An 18,467-nucleotide genomic window follows, 5' to 3' on the forward strand; every position below is an offset into this window, starting at 1 on the left:
ATCTGCTGCTCAAGGCGTGTCACAACAATGTATATTGTTTTCTATTTAGGAACAGTCTATGGATTCTCTCCAAGAGAGAAGAAGACAACTGATTGCTCAGTTAGGAAGTCTACCAACATCTTCTTATTCCCAAAGATGTGAGTTATCTACACAAGTGTCAAATCCATCATTCTCTACAGTTTCATCCACAAGTCCATCCTCTTTTGGAAAGTCTTATTCACTGCTTAACACATCGGTAGCTGCTACATCTCGGAAGACACCAACACAGTTGTCTGTTTCTAAAGTGACTTTAGATAATACTGTTGATGAGTACAGTGGAGTGCCAGTGAAGCAATCCAAAGACAGACATGCAGAGAGAAGACAAGAAGAAGTTGAGAAGAAGAGCAAAGATACCATCAAAGATGTGTATGATCCATGGACAACTGGAAGTACAGTTGCAATATCGACTCCAGTAAGTCCTGTCAATAATACACCTCCTACATCAAGCATAATGACTCTGAGTAAAACAATGGTAAGACACATGTCTTTAGAAGATTCACACAGAGATTTACCGGGATTTGGTGACGGGGACAGAGCAACAGATCTACCTCCACGACAAGGCCATGATCATCAAGGACATGAAAATGCAGCACGTGGGCGTAAAATACGACGGCAGATGGAACTTGCAGCTTCTCAAAAAGTCTCAGCTGCAGATGACGACTTCATTCCATTTGATCCTCCAAGGATATCAAAATATGGACCAATAAGTCGAATGGCCAGATCCATCATCCATGATTCTGTCCCAGTTCAAGCCAAACCAACACCACACACTGAAACAACTCCTGTTATGTCATACTCTGATGCCCAGATGGCAACAGCTTTGCAGCAGGCATCTCCCGGTAAACAGCGTACCTATGAAGAGAAAGTACAGCCTCATAGCAGACCCAGTAATATTTATTCAGTAAAGGGTAAAGATGGTCAAGGAACAACTGATAACCAGGGCCAATTGCACTCTGAAGTTCTTGATAGGTAAGATAAGTTTGAAAAAACACAGATGTGAAATAGTCACTGAGAAGTGTGTTCTATGTGATGGGTGGAGTACAGTGTCTTTGTCCACATGTATGTTTGTCCTGTCTGTTTGTGTCTATGCATATCGGTATGTGTGTTTGTGTTTTTATGTTTATCTGTCTGTCTGTCTGTCTGTCTGTTGAATGATTGACACACTTTCAATTTCCTACTGGTTTGTGTTGGTATATCACTTGAAATAGACATTGCCATTCAACTTTGCTGAGATCAAAACACACCTCCCAGTAGAAGTCTTGGTTCTGTTAAAAATGCTGACTAGTGTAAGACTTAATATGTTTGATGTAGATACATGTCATATCTACATCAATTGATTGTCATCAATAAAAGAGCCCAGTGTCATTGACATTACTTGTTTAATGATGGTTTGTTCAACAGAATGCAAGGACCCATTGCAGTAACAGGGAGTGCTCCCCAGTCAACAGCTGAGAGAGAGCAGTTGAAAATTGAACTTCAACATGTAGACCAGCAGATAATGCAACAACGTCATGCTATTGATGTCAGGGTAAGGTCTTGTTCTTGGCTGGTTGAAATGACTTGTTTGAAGTGACTAATCATGGTACACCTATATTTTCTTCAAAAAATGACCATTTTACTCACTTTACTTTGAAGCCAATCAAAGCATTTCATGAATAGAAATTGTTTTACACTGCAACATCTTTCCAGATGCTGGTCTGATTTTCAACACATATCATTCACTTTACTTCGTAGTCTCCAATATGATAACTATCATTTTGCCTTTATTTTTATGTTTACCTCTTGGAAAATATGTTTCTGGTACTCTCTCTATTGAAGTGCGCTGTGTACAATACCTGATACATGAAGTCATTTATATTTAGGAAGGTGTTTATAACTCTTACTAATTGTTGGTTTTAAACAATTATGTAGCTCATCTTATTTTCTTTCAACAGATAGCACGAGATACACTAATGATACATCGTGAAGAAAAAGCAATATCAGCCCATAAAGATCCAGGCCATTTGACACCATCAATAGATGATGAACTGCTAGCGAGAAGATTACAAGAAGTGGAGTTAGGAATTCAGGCACAAACGCTTGTCTCACCAGTATGTCAACCTGCTTTTTGTGTAATCACTGCTTCAAAGAATATGCAAATTTTTGTCAAGATATATGTTTTTAAAAGATTGCTTTTCAACATCTCATGATTTTATTTCTCAAGAAAAATATGTTTCCATATTGATGATTGTTTAGAAAATGATTCCACCCAAAAATTGTCCTAGTTTAAATGTTCTTGTGCACGTAGGGAATACATTGTTGTCATTAGCATTGTGTGAGTCAGCTGCTTTGTCTGCTATATGGTAGATGCCAACAGTTGACGCTTGCATAGTTTTCTATCTATATGTATGGCACCAAATATCCAAAGTTAAACAATGCTCAGTGCTACTTTAGGTGAGCGGGTAGAGAGCCCCAAAGGACAGGAGCAGCTGAGGAGAATTAGTGGTGACTGCAGGAAGTCAGATTCCATCTGGGTGTGTGTAGAAGCATTTAACAAAGAGTATGTGATGGAGAACTGAGTGTAACTAAGTTCCAGAGATATTGTGGAGATGTTCCATTGAGGGTCTTGCAAGTGACGAGCAAAAGTTTGAATGCAATATGATGAGGTACAGGAAACCAATGAAGTTGCTTAAGAACAGGTGTAATGTGGTTTGATTTCTGAGTTTGAGAGACAATTCTTGTTGGTGTGTTGGGGGCACATTGTAAAAGTTGTAACTGGGCATCAGACAAGCCATACAATAGAGCATTGCAATAGTCCAGTTTTGAAGATATCTCTTACAGCATGGATGAGATGGGCACAGAAATCCTGAAACAAGTGGCATGGCAGGTGGTAATGATCTCTTGTTTGAATGTATGATTGTTTGTCAAAAAATAACATGTGTTCCTTGTGGCTGAAGCAGCCATGATAACTCTTGAACAGACGTTGATGTTATGATTGATGATATCAAAGGCTGCAGTTAGCCTGAGCAGATCAAGGAGAACAATGTGTTCAGAGTTGAGTGTTGTCAGAACATCATTGTTAACAAGGAGAAGTGCTATTTCAGTACTATGCTGTCGTCTGTTGACAGATTAAAGAGGCTCTAATAAGTTGTTTTTGTTCCAGGAGTCTGTCAGCTCAGTTGCAAATACCAACTAGGTATTTCTTGAATGTGTATTGACAGTTGCCATCACCTGGGATTGTGCATAGCTGCAGACGTAAATTTTCTCACAAGTGTCATATTATTTCTTTAATTCAAAATATCAAACAAATAGTACCTTACACCCCTTGATTACCGTGTGTTCTGGAAATTCTGGTGAGATCATGCAAGTGCTCACAATGTCTATAGCACGAAATTTGGTGTCTCTGGAAGTTTATGTGTTGTTTTGGCCACTTACGGCAAAAGTACAACTTTGATGGCTGTTGACCCAAACCTATGATAGACTAGCATGTGATGATTTGTGCGGTTATTTTTTGTGCTGTTCTTTAAATAGATCATTTTTAGGCAAACTGTGTTATATATAACTGACTGATTTCTGGTGGATTGAAGTTTTTAATATTTTGAAGACAATGGTTTGGTTAACAACAATGAAAGATGTTAACCTGGGGGTGGGGGGGGTACTTGCTCTGAGAAGTGGTAGGGGTGTGTGGCCACACGTAAACAAACCGGGGCCCATTTTAGGCCTACAATCTTGCTATTTTAGGACCACATTTTAGATCTTATAACCTTTGACCCAGGTCAAATATCATAGTGTCAAAATTTGCAAAAACATAATCGGGTAAAAAGCAAGCATTTGCATGACCGATTTACCGGCAAAGCCTAACACTATACTGCATTTACAGCTATGTTGTTGCTGGCCAAGCCATGATTTTTGAAAAAGGTCTGGAAATACTAAAAAATTTGGGTGAAAGAAACTATCTTTCACCCTCACCAAAGTTTTGTCCAGCTTCTGAAATTATCAGTTATGTGCAGTTACAGTCTGACTTGCGATTTTTAAAATTTGAAACTACAAGAAGCCTCACCATTCGTCCATGAGGCACTGCTAGTTTTCCCATGGTCGACCTGTTATGATAGTTGAGGTAGAGCCACTTTGTTTCGATATTTTCTATTGGGCAAAATTCTTCCATTTATGGAGTTCTGACCAATTAGTGACAGTGTTTTAAAACAAAGTCTATATTTACTTTGGCTAAAGCCTGGGGGTCTCTTTAATGGTTCCCCTGCCACACAAAAAGACATCGATGCTTATTGAGTGCAGCTCAAAACCATGTGCTAAGAAGACGGGAACTGACAGTTGGAATTTGTTCTTGTGTGGCACTCAAAAATCGACCCCATTTTAGACCCTGGTTTACTGTGAATTGATACCCCCATGGTAGACTAAGTTGATGAAATACCCACCTTATTGGGTGGCACATATACATATTGGCAAGTAATGGAAGTGACCCCCCTTTCATTGGAAATTTAATAGTCAATCTATTAATAGAACCAACAAACCTGGTAACTGTGCCGAGTCTTTCATTCAAACAGCAATGAGAACTACTAGTAGTCATCAAAGTTTGTACTAACAACCATATTTGTGTTGTAAAGCATATTATGTAGTTGCATATATTGTTGCTGCCTTTACCAACAGCAAGAATATGATTTGTTTCACGTGTACTTTACACAGAGAGATGCAGACACTTTGAGTGACAGAGCCATTGCTAGTCGTTTGCAAGAAGATGAGATGGAACTTGAGAGAACTGGAGGCCGAACTCACACACCACCAGTCAGTGAACCAATGGTAAGCCGTTATAAATACTGGATTTGTTGTTTTCCTCCTCTGGAAGATCATTACTTGGCCACAATATTGTGTTCAGGACACAAAATTATGTTAATCATGGAAGAGACAGAAAGCTTACTGCAAGTATAGTTATACTTTTTTGTCATACTTGGATTAGCTCTATGTGGGTAAGGTTGATAGGTTTATCCTATCTTTAATACACAAATCCCTTGTTCGATTCTTTGAAATTTCATTTGCAGGGTCTTGAAATACATGTACATATCTGTTGCTTGAGGCTCCTCTGTAGATTTAGATTTTTTGTTGGACATTTCCCCTTTTGGCTAATTACACTGCCATCCTTGTTAAATAACTTAGAGGCGGTTTGATGCGCACTATTGCCACGTAGGTGTGACTAGCATTGGCAGATTGTTCATCATGATTTAAAGAAACTATGAACAGCAAAAGACTTCCATATAGCTGGCATTTCATTCATTTTGACCTATAACAGCTGACAAGATGTGAGCACAGTGTTCTTAATGCTATTTTTCAGACATATCTGAGTTGATTTACTTACCTTGGTCCTGTTGCAGCTGTTTACAGGCCATATTGTCTGCAGTTTGCTACTGTGCAATGCATTGTTCATGTATCTGCAACCCAGTAATCGGCTATGGGGATCAACAGTTGATCCAGTGAGAATTTTATCATCCATGGTGATTTGTTCAAATTCCGGCAAACCTTGCATCGTTGTTTTATGGGAAAGTTTTGTCTAATTTGGTACAAGAACTGTGTTTGTAAAGCATGTGTCTCATTGTCTCGAACTTTGGTTTGTTTATACTTGATAATGATTTCATTTAGCGTTTTCCAAATTCTGCATGAATTAACCCATCGCAGACACAATAGTGTTCAGTTTTACCTAGTACTTCAACTGTAGTGGGATGTAAAATAACCAATTACAGGCTTCCACAGTGCAATGGTCCTAAAACTTTGACATTCTATTCTTGTCAAAACTTTATTGATACGGTTTGTATCTGAAGTTTACCCTAAAAAATACTGAGTAGCTTTGTCTGAGATTTCCATGGATGTGACTTCCTACAAATTACAATATGAACTCTGACTGGAATGAAATTGCATCATGAAAATTCTTTGCTAATTTACTCCGCATGAACTATCAAAGGTAACTGATCACCTGATTTGTTGTGTATGAACACTTTGAAAACAGTGACAATGTTTGTCTTTTTATTTAAGAGAAATTTCATGCTTAGCTATTTTGTGACTATTTATAACATTAGCTGTGTCCATTAGCCAATATGCAAATGTAAAACATCTGAAAAAAGTTTCCCTATTTTATCTTTTCCAAACAGCTGGAAATTTGGCGATGGTGGAACACATATCCGTCAGGTTTTAATTGGAAGTAGATGAGGCAGAATGAGATGTTATCATATGTAAATGTGATATTAATATTTGGTCTCCTCTCCCTATGAAAATGTTTCTCAATGATTTGAAAATCAAGAATAAATTTTGTGTAAAAAAAGTAAAGGTAACAGAATACCATAATCTTGCCATAAGATGTTTCAATTATGTTATGTGTTTTCAGTGAAAATTATGTTATCATACTTTGGAAGTAAGGAAATATTTTGTACCATGCACCATTCTTGTTACTGTAAAAACAGTGTTGTAGATTACATCTCTTGTTACTCTATTTGATGTACGTTACAAATTGGATCTTTTAAGGAAGAATTGCTGAAGTATAAACAGTGTTTATGTAATTCTTACCTAATGTGTATGTGTAGACAATGGCATATTTTGTGTGATTTTGGACAAACTCCTGGAAATGGTGTGTGGTCTATGCCTAATTTTAATCACCAAAACTTTAATTGAAACTATCATCAACATCTATGGCTTAGTCAAACTTTCAGTCTGAGAAATTTTGTTTTATTTCAAAGGGGACACATGACCAAATGTTTTTAATCACTGATATGTCAATCTGAACCCTTCCACTCCTATTCTAAAACATGCATTGTATGATTTCAAAGGGACAAGATTACATAATGTATGAAGCGAGCCAATTAACAATGTCTCATTGAATATATAGTTTGCAGTCAACTTTCATCATGGTCTGCTTGCAATGAATTTCTCTACAATTTAATCCATTTTTAATAATCAAATTTTCTCCATGTTTTTGGCCTCGCATCATGCATTAAGCTGAGCAAAACCATGTGAAATTTATGTACAGGGGTGGAACGGTAGAAAAGACCTCATATTTGATGAGATGTTATGATTGTTTATCGCAGAGGCAGATAGGGCAACTGTCATTCACTTCATGTTGTTCTTGAACACGCAGGCAGCCAATGACCATCAAAATGTTCTCTCTGTCAAAGAGATGGAACGCTCAACAGTGAGACATGGATATCAACAGGTGTACCCACAAGGTCAGCCACAGGAACTTGGTGATCCACATTATGCTGAACAAGTTGTCTACAATGAAACAGGGTTAGCAGGCATGCCTCTTGCCCACAATGAGGCCCAGCCAACAGCAAGTAACATTGGCTCATATAGGTACACAGAATATCACCCTTATCAAATGTTACATCCACCTTCTGGGATTCCAAATTCGTATCCAAACAATATGCGGCCAATAGCTCCTGCTGATCCAAGGGCATACTACTATGCTCCCAGAGCTGCTAATTATCCACCAGTTCAAGTTGTGGTAAGACCATCAAGTGCACTGCCGTCTAATGTGGTTGAAGACCCCAACATGGTTCATTCTCATGGTAGAGTTATGCATGGTGAAACATACACTGATGGTAGAGTGATGCATGGTGAAACGTACACCGATGGTATGATGTGAAACAACTTACAACTTTTGACCCATGTATCCATTCTATATATCCTGTATTCCTTGTTGAATTCAACAATAGCAACCCTGACGTAAACATCAACAGTAAAAAATGTTGATTTCAACATTGTATGATATTACCACAATGGCAGGAGCATTGTGGCAAAGAATATTAATTTTGTCATTGAAAATAAACACATACAGAGAAAGGTAATTTAGCATATCTCAGGTTTGAAAAATGTGTGTTGATTGTAGGTTTTAATCATGAAAGAGGATTTCTTGAATAGATATGATGTGTGTATTAGCCATGTTGCACTTTACCAAGATGTATATCATCTTCAGCCTTTCTTGAATTGTAAGCTAAAGAAGTCAAGTTATTGCTTCGCAACAGAGAATGACTTGATAATTCAGTGCTGTTTGTATTAACCCTTATCCTGCCAAGTTCATATGTCACCATCAAGTCAAGTTGGTTATAAAACCAGTGAGGCATATGATGTCATTATGATATGGAGCATTTTAACAAAAACATGAATATGCGTAGACCTCCCTGAAAACCGATACTTTAAACATGATTTTTCCTTCCTGAACCTGCTGTAACATACCATGTAACATGCCATGCCAAGCAGGTGAAAGGTGTTGAGTCAGTTATTTTTTTAATGACTTGGCAGATGGGTCAGTGATAGGCCTGGCAGGATATGGGTAAACTTCAGAAACTGTATAATTTATAAGCTTTTCAATAGGTGCTAGAGTGTATGTAGGGTAATATACCAATATTCCAAGAGAAGGCCATTTTCAAATGTACAATGTGAATAGGTATTGAGCTTAAAAATCAGAACATTTGCAATATTTTTTGGTTTTTAATTTCTGATACAGATCTGAATTTTCATTTAACACTTGCTTCTGTGGATTATACTGTGCACAAAGGATAGTCCATACTTCTGAGGATTATACTGTGCAGAAAGGATAGTCCATACTTCTACAAACATTTCAAGTATGTTTATGCTCATGGACAGGGACATTTATTGAGAATTACATTTTCCTTGCTGGAAATATTTCCTATTATTGCATTATTTCATCCAAGCTGTGACTGTAGAAGGGAACTACACCCATACTTAAATCATAGTGGCATTGCAGCCCATGCCACATCATAGTGGCATTGCAGCCCATGCCACATCATAGTGCCATTGCAGCCCATGTCATATCATAGTGGGCTGCATCACATCATAGTGGCATTGCAGCCCATGCCACATCATAGTGGCATTGCAGCCCATGTCACATCATAGTGGCATTGCAGCCCATGTCACATCATAGTGGCATTGCAGCCCATGTCACATCATAGTGGGCTGCATCACATCATAGTGGGATTGCAGCCCATGCCACATCATAGTAGGATTGCAGCCCATGTCACATCATAGTGGCATTGCAGCCCATGTCACATCATAGTGGCATTGCAGCCCATGTCACATCATAGTGGGCTGCATCACATCATAGTGGGATTGCAGCCCATGCCACATCATAGTAGGATTGCAGCCCATGTCACATCATAGCGGCATTGCAGCCCATGTCACATCATAGTGGGCTGCATCACATCATAGTGGGATTGCAGCCCATGTCACATCATAATGGCATTGCAGCCCATGTCACATCATAGTGGCATTGCTGCCCATGTCACATCATAGTGGCATTGCAGCCCATGTCACATCATAGTGGCATTGCTGCCCATGTCACATCATAGTGGCATTGCAGCCCATGTCACATCATAGTGGCATTGCTGCCCATGTCACATCATAATGGCATTGCAGCCCATGTCACATCATAGTGGCATTGCAGCCCATGTCACATCATAGGGGGCTGCATCACATCATAGTGGGATTGCAACCATGCCACATCATAGTAGGATTGCAGCCCATGTCACACCATAGTGGCATTGCAGCCCATGTCATATCATAGTGGGCTGCATCACATCATAGTGGGATTGCAGCCCATGTCACATCATAATGGCATTGCAGCCCATGTCACATCATAGTGGCATTGCTGCCCATGTCACATCATAGTGGGCTGCATCACATCATAGTGGGATTGCAGCCCATGTCACATCATAGTGGCATTGCAGCCCATGTCACATCATAGTGCATTGCTGCCCATGTCACATCATAGTGGGCTGCATCACATCATAGTGGGATTGCAGCCCATGTCACATCATAGTGGCATTGCAGCCCATGCTATATCATAGTAGCCTAGATTCCTTTTCCGTTCGCTTGCCTCCGTACCTCCGTCCCCACTACCGTCTAGCCTCTTGAGCAGTATTTCGAGCTATAGTTGTAAAAACTGCTCATTTGAATGTCAATGGTCACCAACTGAGACCATGATGTCACTAGCGTCCCTTTCAAAGTCAATCACTGAAAATGACCCTCTCATGATTGGCCTATGACTTGGTTGGGCAGAGCTAATTAATATGACGTCAAATATGTTAATTGTGTTGACACTGCAGCTCTGCCCAACCAAGTCATAGGCCAATCATGAGAGGGTCATTTTCAGTGATTGACTTTGAAAGGGACGCTAGTGACATCATGGTCTCAGTTGGTGACTATTGACATTCAAATGAGCAGTTTTTACAACTCTAGCTCGAAATACTGCTCACGAGGCTAGACGGTAGTGGGGACGGAGGTACGGAGGCAAGCGAACGGAAAAGGAATCTAGGCTAATATCATAGTGGCATTGCAGCCCATGCCGCAATCGTAATGTGGTTGGAATTTATAGCGATAATGATAATTTGAAGTCTGTGACTTTGTAAATTGAATACACTTACAAGCCTTCTTGTTGATATGTTATACTTTATCTCATTAATGCTTGAAAGTGGTTGTGAAAACTGATACTATATCTTTGTATCACATATGCCCATGCGCATTCTCATCCTTCTTATGTTAAACTAGTTATATATCAGTGCTAAATTTGCTGATAAACAAACATGAAAGAGTAACTCTTTGAATGCCAAGGTCAATTTTTGTCACCTTTATAAAATAAACTCTGGTAAATTTTTTCAGATTTTTGTCAAAATTTTGATAAAAAACTAGCAAATAAAATATGATGTCTATTTGGTCCAAAATTATCTAAAAAATTACAGAAAAATTTGCAAAAACTGGTAAAGCGTACTAAAATTTTGATGGGAAAAAATTGTGGCACTCAAAGGGTTAATGCTAAAAACAAAGGCTTTTGTACATGGAAAATGTGGCTAGAAAAATTTAAATGATTAAAAAGGTGGATATTCTGAAAAAAGAGTAAAATTTTGAAATTATGTTTTCAGAACAAGTCTGTTTGGATATTTGGCATATTCCATACCAAAGTTGTCACTTTTTGTTGTCTGTTGGACTTGTGTGTTATTGCTGAGTGTGTATGCAATGTATCCCTGTTGTTTATTTGGTAATAACAACGTATCTTATAGAGTTTGGCAGCAAACACCACATTGTCTCCAATACAGTTATACTAATAACATACTAAGAACTGACAACCCATTATGTTTAAAGCTTCTCAAACACTAATTCATATGTGTGTAACATTCATTATATTATTTCATGACTGTTTTCACAGTAAGTGCTTGAAGATATTCTAGAACATCTCAAAAGTGTTTATTTTAGCTATACCATTGACATTGCAGATCATTTTAAAGCGATGATTGTAAAATTCGTCGGCTTTTATCACCATGAAGCAGTTTTGTCATGTTTTCTGGTTTAGTTATGTTGCTCTATGATGGTACATCTTCTCAATGACCTTAGATTTGTCAAATCATTACAAATGTATAATTTGGTAATTTTGAAGGATATTACTCATGATTTAAGGTCAAACGAAGCTATGAAGTCTTGATCAGACTTGTGTAGATACTAGTATTTCCTACACAGATCTGGTCCGTTAGGGATGTTATTTTTTGAGATTTTTCAGACTGCAGGCTTTCATCAGATATGACATGATATGATATAAGATCTATTACAGAATATAATCATGCTTGATGAATAATCTGCTGTCTTGATATTTGGATTGTAGCTCTCTAGGTTTTTGTGTTGTTTCTGTTCACTGAGATTGTTGTGAAACAGTACCAGAGATGTGTTTTCAGGATATTATTTTGTTATGATATGGTGTGATGTGATGAAATCATCACTTGAACAGCTTTTCCAACTGTTTTGACATTTACTTTGTTAGAAGATGTCTGTGTGACATCATTCAGATTTGGTCTACTGGTGATGGAATTCACAATGTTGTGTTTTTGAGATATTTTTCTCCAGAAGAGCTGATATAATGATCAATATTACATATATTTTCTGTTAGAATGAATGAGCTTATTTGAAGAGAGACAATTTCAATATGAATATCAGTTCCTATACTTGCATGTTGTCAATATTTCAGTATTTTTAATGACTCTTTCAGTTTTAAAGTAATTTGTTATTTTCATTCTTGTTTAGTGGGAACAATTGAGCTGGATTTGCCGCTGTGTATCTTGCTATTATATCTAATAGCTAGGAAGGCATGTTGCAATTATTGACCACGAGTCTGTTGCTTGTCAGAGATGCAATATCCTTACAACTTTGCTACATGACACAACAGCTTGGTCTGGTTAGTCATTATTCTGCAGATATGACATTTCTGTAAGAGAATTTTTTCTTGGATCTGTTAAGAGATCTTCTGATATATAACAATATGTAACTGTTACAACATCCATCAAAGGGAATTACATCTGGTCTCCTTACCTGGTTTTCCAATGACATGAATATGTTGCAGTTTTCTGCCAGCTAGATGTTCTTATAACTACAACCGAATTGTAGGACCAATTTTATACAGTTTCTGTTTGATTGGAATCTGTTTGAAGCATAGCTTTGTTGTCCCATTTATACTCAGCTTATCGGCATATCTGCTTAAAATAAATCACTACCAATTCACATTATGTCAACTTGCAGCCTGCTTTCCACAGTGTTTAACATCTTGCTTATGATATATAACCATCTCTCGCATGAATACTATTCATATAAGAACTAGAAACATCTGCAGCGAAAACCTTCCCATGCCATCGAAGGTTATACATATAAAAGTTAAATACATGGATTTAATTACTTGGATACTAAGAATTGATAACTGTTACAGTATTGTGAAGGTATGTTTCCATCAACTATTATTGATCCATGTGATTGGGACTCTGCCTGGCTTGTCTTCTGTATTGTAGACAGTGTAGCTCAATGAAACCAGCTGATCTACGCAGTGTACAGGCTCTACATATTTATGTTAAACTATTCAAGGAATTGCAGGTATGCTGCAAGGGAGACAAAACCCACAGTGAAACCATGTAAGCTGTTGCTATCATCCAGGAATTATTGTTCATTGTTTGTTCAATCTCCTAATGATAGCAGAGTCCAGGGTAGATCTCTTTGAGATGAATGTTGTAATAACACAGTGATAATTGCTTTTGATAAAAGGTTATATATGTCATGATTGTACAACAACTTTTCTTCTGAAAGAAAGATCTGTTTTTCTTGATAAGAAGTTTGTGGAGAGAGCGAGTGCTGTATTATTGCTAATCTACTTGCTATGTAGATGTTTATTCCTGTAACCCCCAAGTCAACGCACAAAACAATACTGTTTTCCTGTGCTGAGATACATCATAACACAAAGTACTAAAATTGTTTATGTTCATGGAAGTTGTAAAAATGAATTCACCAATCTACAGAAAAGTCATTTGGTCAATCATTCATAGCGGAAGGAAAAACACCATAAACTCAAGCAGGACTCATTTGATTTCATTATTTTTCAGTTACATACAACAGTGTCCTAAGGATTCTCAGTTGTATCATCATGAGTCACATTTCAATATGCTGAAGTGGTTTTTTCATCAACTACTGTTAACACAATGAACGATTGACCTTGTGACCTTCCATGTCAACCTATTGTATGAGCAGAATTGTAGATTTTTGTGTGTTCATATGCAACATTAAGTCTGACTTGAACAGTATGGTGTATTGGTTGGATAAAATTACTCAAAAGGCATGGTAAACTAGAAAACCTTGCTCTTGGCTGTACACTAAACAACATTTATCCAAAGGGCAGTCCTCCCTTCTGTTTTATTTGCATCAAAGACTGAAGAGATAGTAAACCTTGTAAATTAATGAAAGTTACGTAGTAATAAAGTTACCATAAAGCAAAATTAATTACATGTGTAACGATAAATAAAGACATGAATGAAACTGTAGTTTCTGTTAAAATCCAAAGTAAAATGGCCATTGATAATGATAGGGAGGTGCAGTTAAAAGTAACTTGTCATAAAATCTCCATATGGATACTGTGTCTACCAAAGAGTTGTGTCTACTGTGAAGTCAGCTTTTCTATAATGGCCAATATTTGCCCTGTTTTTCATGATATTTTCTGTTATTACTAGGTAGGTTACACTGACTTTATTATGTTCTATATTCAGCCCTGCACAAAGTTTGTATAACAGTTTAAACATTGGGCTATGTTGCCGAATGTCATTTTACCGTTGCATTGTTTGAGTGATTTTATCCAATCCAATGGGGGGTTGACAGGTCCAAATTTTCATGTGTTATTATTATAACCAGAAAAGTGAGGTCAATATCTCTGATAGGTTTGTAATACCAAACTAAAACATTAAGTCATTTGGCATTTGTAGAAATTTCTCCAAATTTGTCAAATTTTGCATGGATTGATGAATATTTTGCAGGAATTAAAAGTTCATTACTAGTGTTGGTAATGTTGTAATGATCACAGTAGTTTTGAATAAAGCACTCTTGGTAGGTAATTTTGATATATAAAAAGTGTATATAGAAAATACGTAGCATTCAGGAATTTTCCCCTCAGTTTAGGTCTGTTAATTATGACATCATAGAATAAATCATAATCACAATTAGTAGTGGTATGTGAAGTGCATACAATACATATAGAACTGGTGTAATGCATAACAAATTGTATGTAGCCCCTGTCTAAGGGAAACAGTTTTCCAGCACATGAAACTATTTCACCCCTGTAACACACACAGTATAGGTGTGTGTCTTGCTGTTAGCAAAGATAGCACAGGCTGGTAACAGAGTTATGTGTCCAGACAAGTGATGGGGTTGGAGTTTAGTTTATTTGTAGTCGGAGGTGAGCTACGCAAAGGCACGCTAGTTCCAGGTTGCTGTTATTTTAATTCTCGTTGCACAAAACTTTTGAAATTACCCACAGGATTCATTATGATTGATTACAGGTACAGTAAACTTTTGTCACAACAGGAAAACAGACTTGATCTCACACTCTGTTTAATCAGTAGTTTTAAAAAGTTTTACAATGTGACTTTTTTATTATGTCCAAGCTGTCTTATTTGCACAACAATAAATATCCATATTGTTTGCTTAATACCTTGATCACTGTTTGTTTGGTAATAGATAACACTGAGTATGAAATTTTTGATTACTTTCAGTATGATATGTCAATAAAGTGCCACTTTACTGTGCATCTTGACAATGTCAATATCTTGTTATCTACAATATGTACTAGTCCAATAAAATTTTGTTTGCATAATCATTTAAGGTCTCTTTGTGTTAATTGAAATGTGCAGGTTACAAAGAAAGCTCGTCTTAGTAAACTGATCAAGAATGTTGAAGGATATCTGAAGAGGTGTACTTACAATCCAGTTGTCACATCCCATATTAATGGTGTTTTTTGGTCATTGAAGCAGTGTTGCAACCAGGACATGCCCTTGCGACAATGTCCCCAAAACGGAACCTGTTGTCCCACATTCTCATTCACAGCGGGTCACCTCGTTGCACACTCATGAGTTGATTGTGTTCAATGGACATAGTGTGCAAGTGATATCTGTTACTGACGATGATCTGTTTTGCATGTTTGTTTTGAGGCTTATATTACTTTCAAAGTCGTAACAAAAATGCAGCAGTTAATAAAACTTGCTTGTAGTCAGACTGAGCTCTGATTGGAGACAGATAAGGTATACTATACAATTGCCTGATATTCATGCATAGTGACTCGGTCCTGGTAGCTTGAATTTTGTTTGTGAAACTAATTTCTAATAATACATTTTATTGACAACTGACGCATGTTGTCCCCAAAATGTGAAAAATTGCCCCAAAATAAACGGTAGTGAGACACCGTGTCCCCTGGTTTAATTTCCTGGCTGTAACACACATTGAAGTTAGGAGAGATATCACAATAGTAGAAGAAGATAGTTGTAAACCTTCATGTCATAGCCATGCATTTAGACTACCACAATAGATACACATGGATGTAGTAAAAGATTGCGTTCATGTAATCCTTTCATGCTATGATAGGATGTATTAAGAGAAATTTAAAAACGTGACTGAACTTTTGAACCACAACTCCTGTTTCTGTACATAAAAACATGAAAACAAATAAGTTTTGAAACTAGACTGCAAAAATGCCACTCAACTTTTCTCACACTTTAATGTAAAATGTGATTGTTAAAAACATTTTGTTGCAGTCTTCTGTTTTCATACATTCTTTAGTCACTCATCTTGTTTTTGAAATTAAACCAATGAATCAAATACTTTCAAATTTTGTAGTTTCTTTTGGACCAGCTTATGAAGAATTGCCAAACTTATGAAGACAGTTGTGTAGTTTGGGTAATTTGGCGATTTTGCTCAAAAAAAATTTACTTCTCAGAAATTATGCCTTTCAGGAGATGGCTTGCAATTTTAGTGTTTTAGTTTGATAGGATAACCATTGAGATTCTTTTAAATAACCATGAATCTTTGTAGATTTTTGTGCCGTGTTTTACTCTATCATTTAGATATCAAAGCCATGTTTTGGAATTAGGTCACCTTATGATTGGGACATAGTAAATAATTCTTTGTGTTCTATCAAAATTCAGAAAAGTAGGTGGGCAAGCAGTAAAAAACCACAGTAAAATTAAACACTAGATCAATATGCCTGTATTTGAGTTTTCTCATACAATATGCCCATTCCTGTATTTGAACACTTCAAGAGGATAGTACATTAATATGGCACCTCTTGGTTGAATGATTGTAAAATGACTGCCTGAAGAGAATGTTTTAACCACAATATAAATAAAAGTCTTGGCTTGGTTTCTGGACAGAAGCATTAATGATGGAAAATTCTGCAAGAAAAGTTTTTTTTAGCATTGGTAGGAACATTTTCAAAATTATGAGATGCAGACTGTAGTGGGTCATTTCAGGGTTACTTAATTAAACTTCCAAGTTCCTGTTTCCTTTTCATCATGTATTTGCATCAAAGCATTGAGTTGAATGGTGAGTGAGAATGGTTTTATTGGTGATTTATCTGACATTCTGGTGTCATGGACATACCATTGTGCATACTGTAATTGTCTTATATGAATTGATCAACTTGCAAAAAACCACTGCAATATGGTCTTGATAAACTGGATCCACTTGATGGTTTTACATGAATGTAACAAGTGCAAGACAAAACAAGCAATACAGTGAGAAAAAAGGTAAGCTGATGTTTTTTATTAGCTCACATTTGGTTTTACCAATGTGAGTTTATCGTATAGGCTGAAGTCGATGGCGTCTGTATGTATGTGTGTATGTATGATGTACAGTATGTCCGTCAACATCAAAAACATGCAAACCGCTGCACGTTTCAGCTTGGTATTTGGTGTGTGGATGCATCCTGGGCTATAGATGGGATTTTGTTCAAATGAAGTCTGCATTGCCAAAATTATGCAAATGAGCTTACAAAATGTGAAAATGGTTAAGAATTAATAACTCAAGAACCGCTTTTTGATTGCTTTGAAAATTTGTGTGCAAGTACCTTAGGTTAACCTTATACAGTTTTATGAATATTGTGAAGATATCCTTAATTTTGTATTTTTGCTAAATTTTTTTGTGATTTTTCTCATTTTCAGTAAAAATTCTTCTTCTCTGAAACCGCCGGCCCAATCGCTCTCCAATTTGGGTTGTCTCTTTGCAAGGGTGTTACTCTTCTAATTTGTTGAAATTATGACAAAATTGGGAAAATTACTATTTTGCGCAATTTTGTCATTTTTGGTCAAAAAATCTTAGACAGTGTTTCCTTTTTAAAACCCCTGGACAGACAGCTTTCATATTTTGTACACAGACGTACAGAGATGACAGTAGTTAGATATGTGGAAATTGTCCTGAAATATAAAAAATTGTATTTTTAAGACAATATTGTCATTTTTGGTCAAGAAAACTTTATCTCAACATTACTTGTTTGATAGCTTTGTAATTTGGTATGAAGTCCCTTGTTTGATAGCTTTGTAATTTGGTATAAAGTCCCAAAAGATGTTATTAGATAAATTTTCTGCTCAAAGTGTTGGGAAACCCCAAAATTTGTATATTTTAGGTACTTTTCTCAGTTTGTGACCTTAAATGACCTATACTAACCCAGGATATGTTGTGAGACAATTTTGAAGGCTGTGAACATAATTTGTCATATTTGATACCAATTTGTAGGAAAATTTGATCCAGAAAACAAAGCTGAGGTGATTTTTTTCATTTTGGACCAATTTTTGCAACTTTCCTATGTAAGACATACAAAAACTGATGAGAAATTTGGATCCAGGATAATTCCAGATGTTGTAATCACCACCCACACTATCTGTAACTAACTTAAGTGTTGTTTACATTAGAATGATAACACTCATGGCATTAATTAAAAATCTCCAAGGTTGTAAATGTACTTCCTGTCATTTGGTCTTATGTAATACCAAGGGGTGGAACATTTGATATGCAGGAGGGGGTAGGGTTTAGAAGATCAATGATGTAGCATTACTTTTTTACCAGATCCCTTGTGCATTTTTTGCCCACTCCCA

The 18,467-nt window shown here is 36.8% G+C and overlaps 1 protein-coding gene across 2 annotated transcripts in view; it reads left to right on the top strand.

Moving 5' to 3' along the window:
* The window catches only part of LOC139114785 (roquin-1-like), a 28,634-nt gene extending 13,432 nt beyond the window's left edge, over positions 1 to 15,202 (top strand). The window contains exons 12-16 of one of the 2 annotated variants that reach the window (XM_070676711.1): positions 50 to 1,008; positions 1,441 to 1,567; positions 1,974 to 2,129; positions 4,720 to 4,833; positions 7,154 to 15,202. In XM_070676711.1, coding sequence (XP_070532812.1) covers positions 50 to 1,008; positions 1,441 to 1,567; positions 1,974 to 2,129; positions 4,720 to 4,833; positions 7,154 to 7,660 — 1,863 coding nt within the window. In that variant the 3' untranslated portion in view covers positions 7,661 to 15,202. Of the gene's footprint in view, positions 1 to 49; positions 1,009 to 1,440; positions 1,568 to 1,973; positions 2,130 to 4,719; positions 4,834 to 6,173; positions 6,343 to 7,153 lie in introns of those variants that run through there. The other variant, XM_070676712.1, reaches the window with a different exon arrangement.
* Positions 15,203 to 18,467: the final 3,265 nt, after the last annotated feature.

The sequence above is a fragment of the Ptychodera flava genome, chromosome 16, assembly GCF_041260155.1.
Source record: "Ptychodera flava strain L36383 chromosome 16, AS_Pfla_20210202, whole genome shotgun sequence".
Lineage (NCBI taxonomy): Eukaryota > Metazoa > Hemichordata > Enteropneusta > Ptychoderidae > Ptychodera > Ptychodera flava.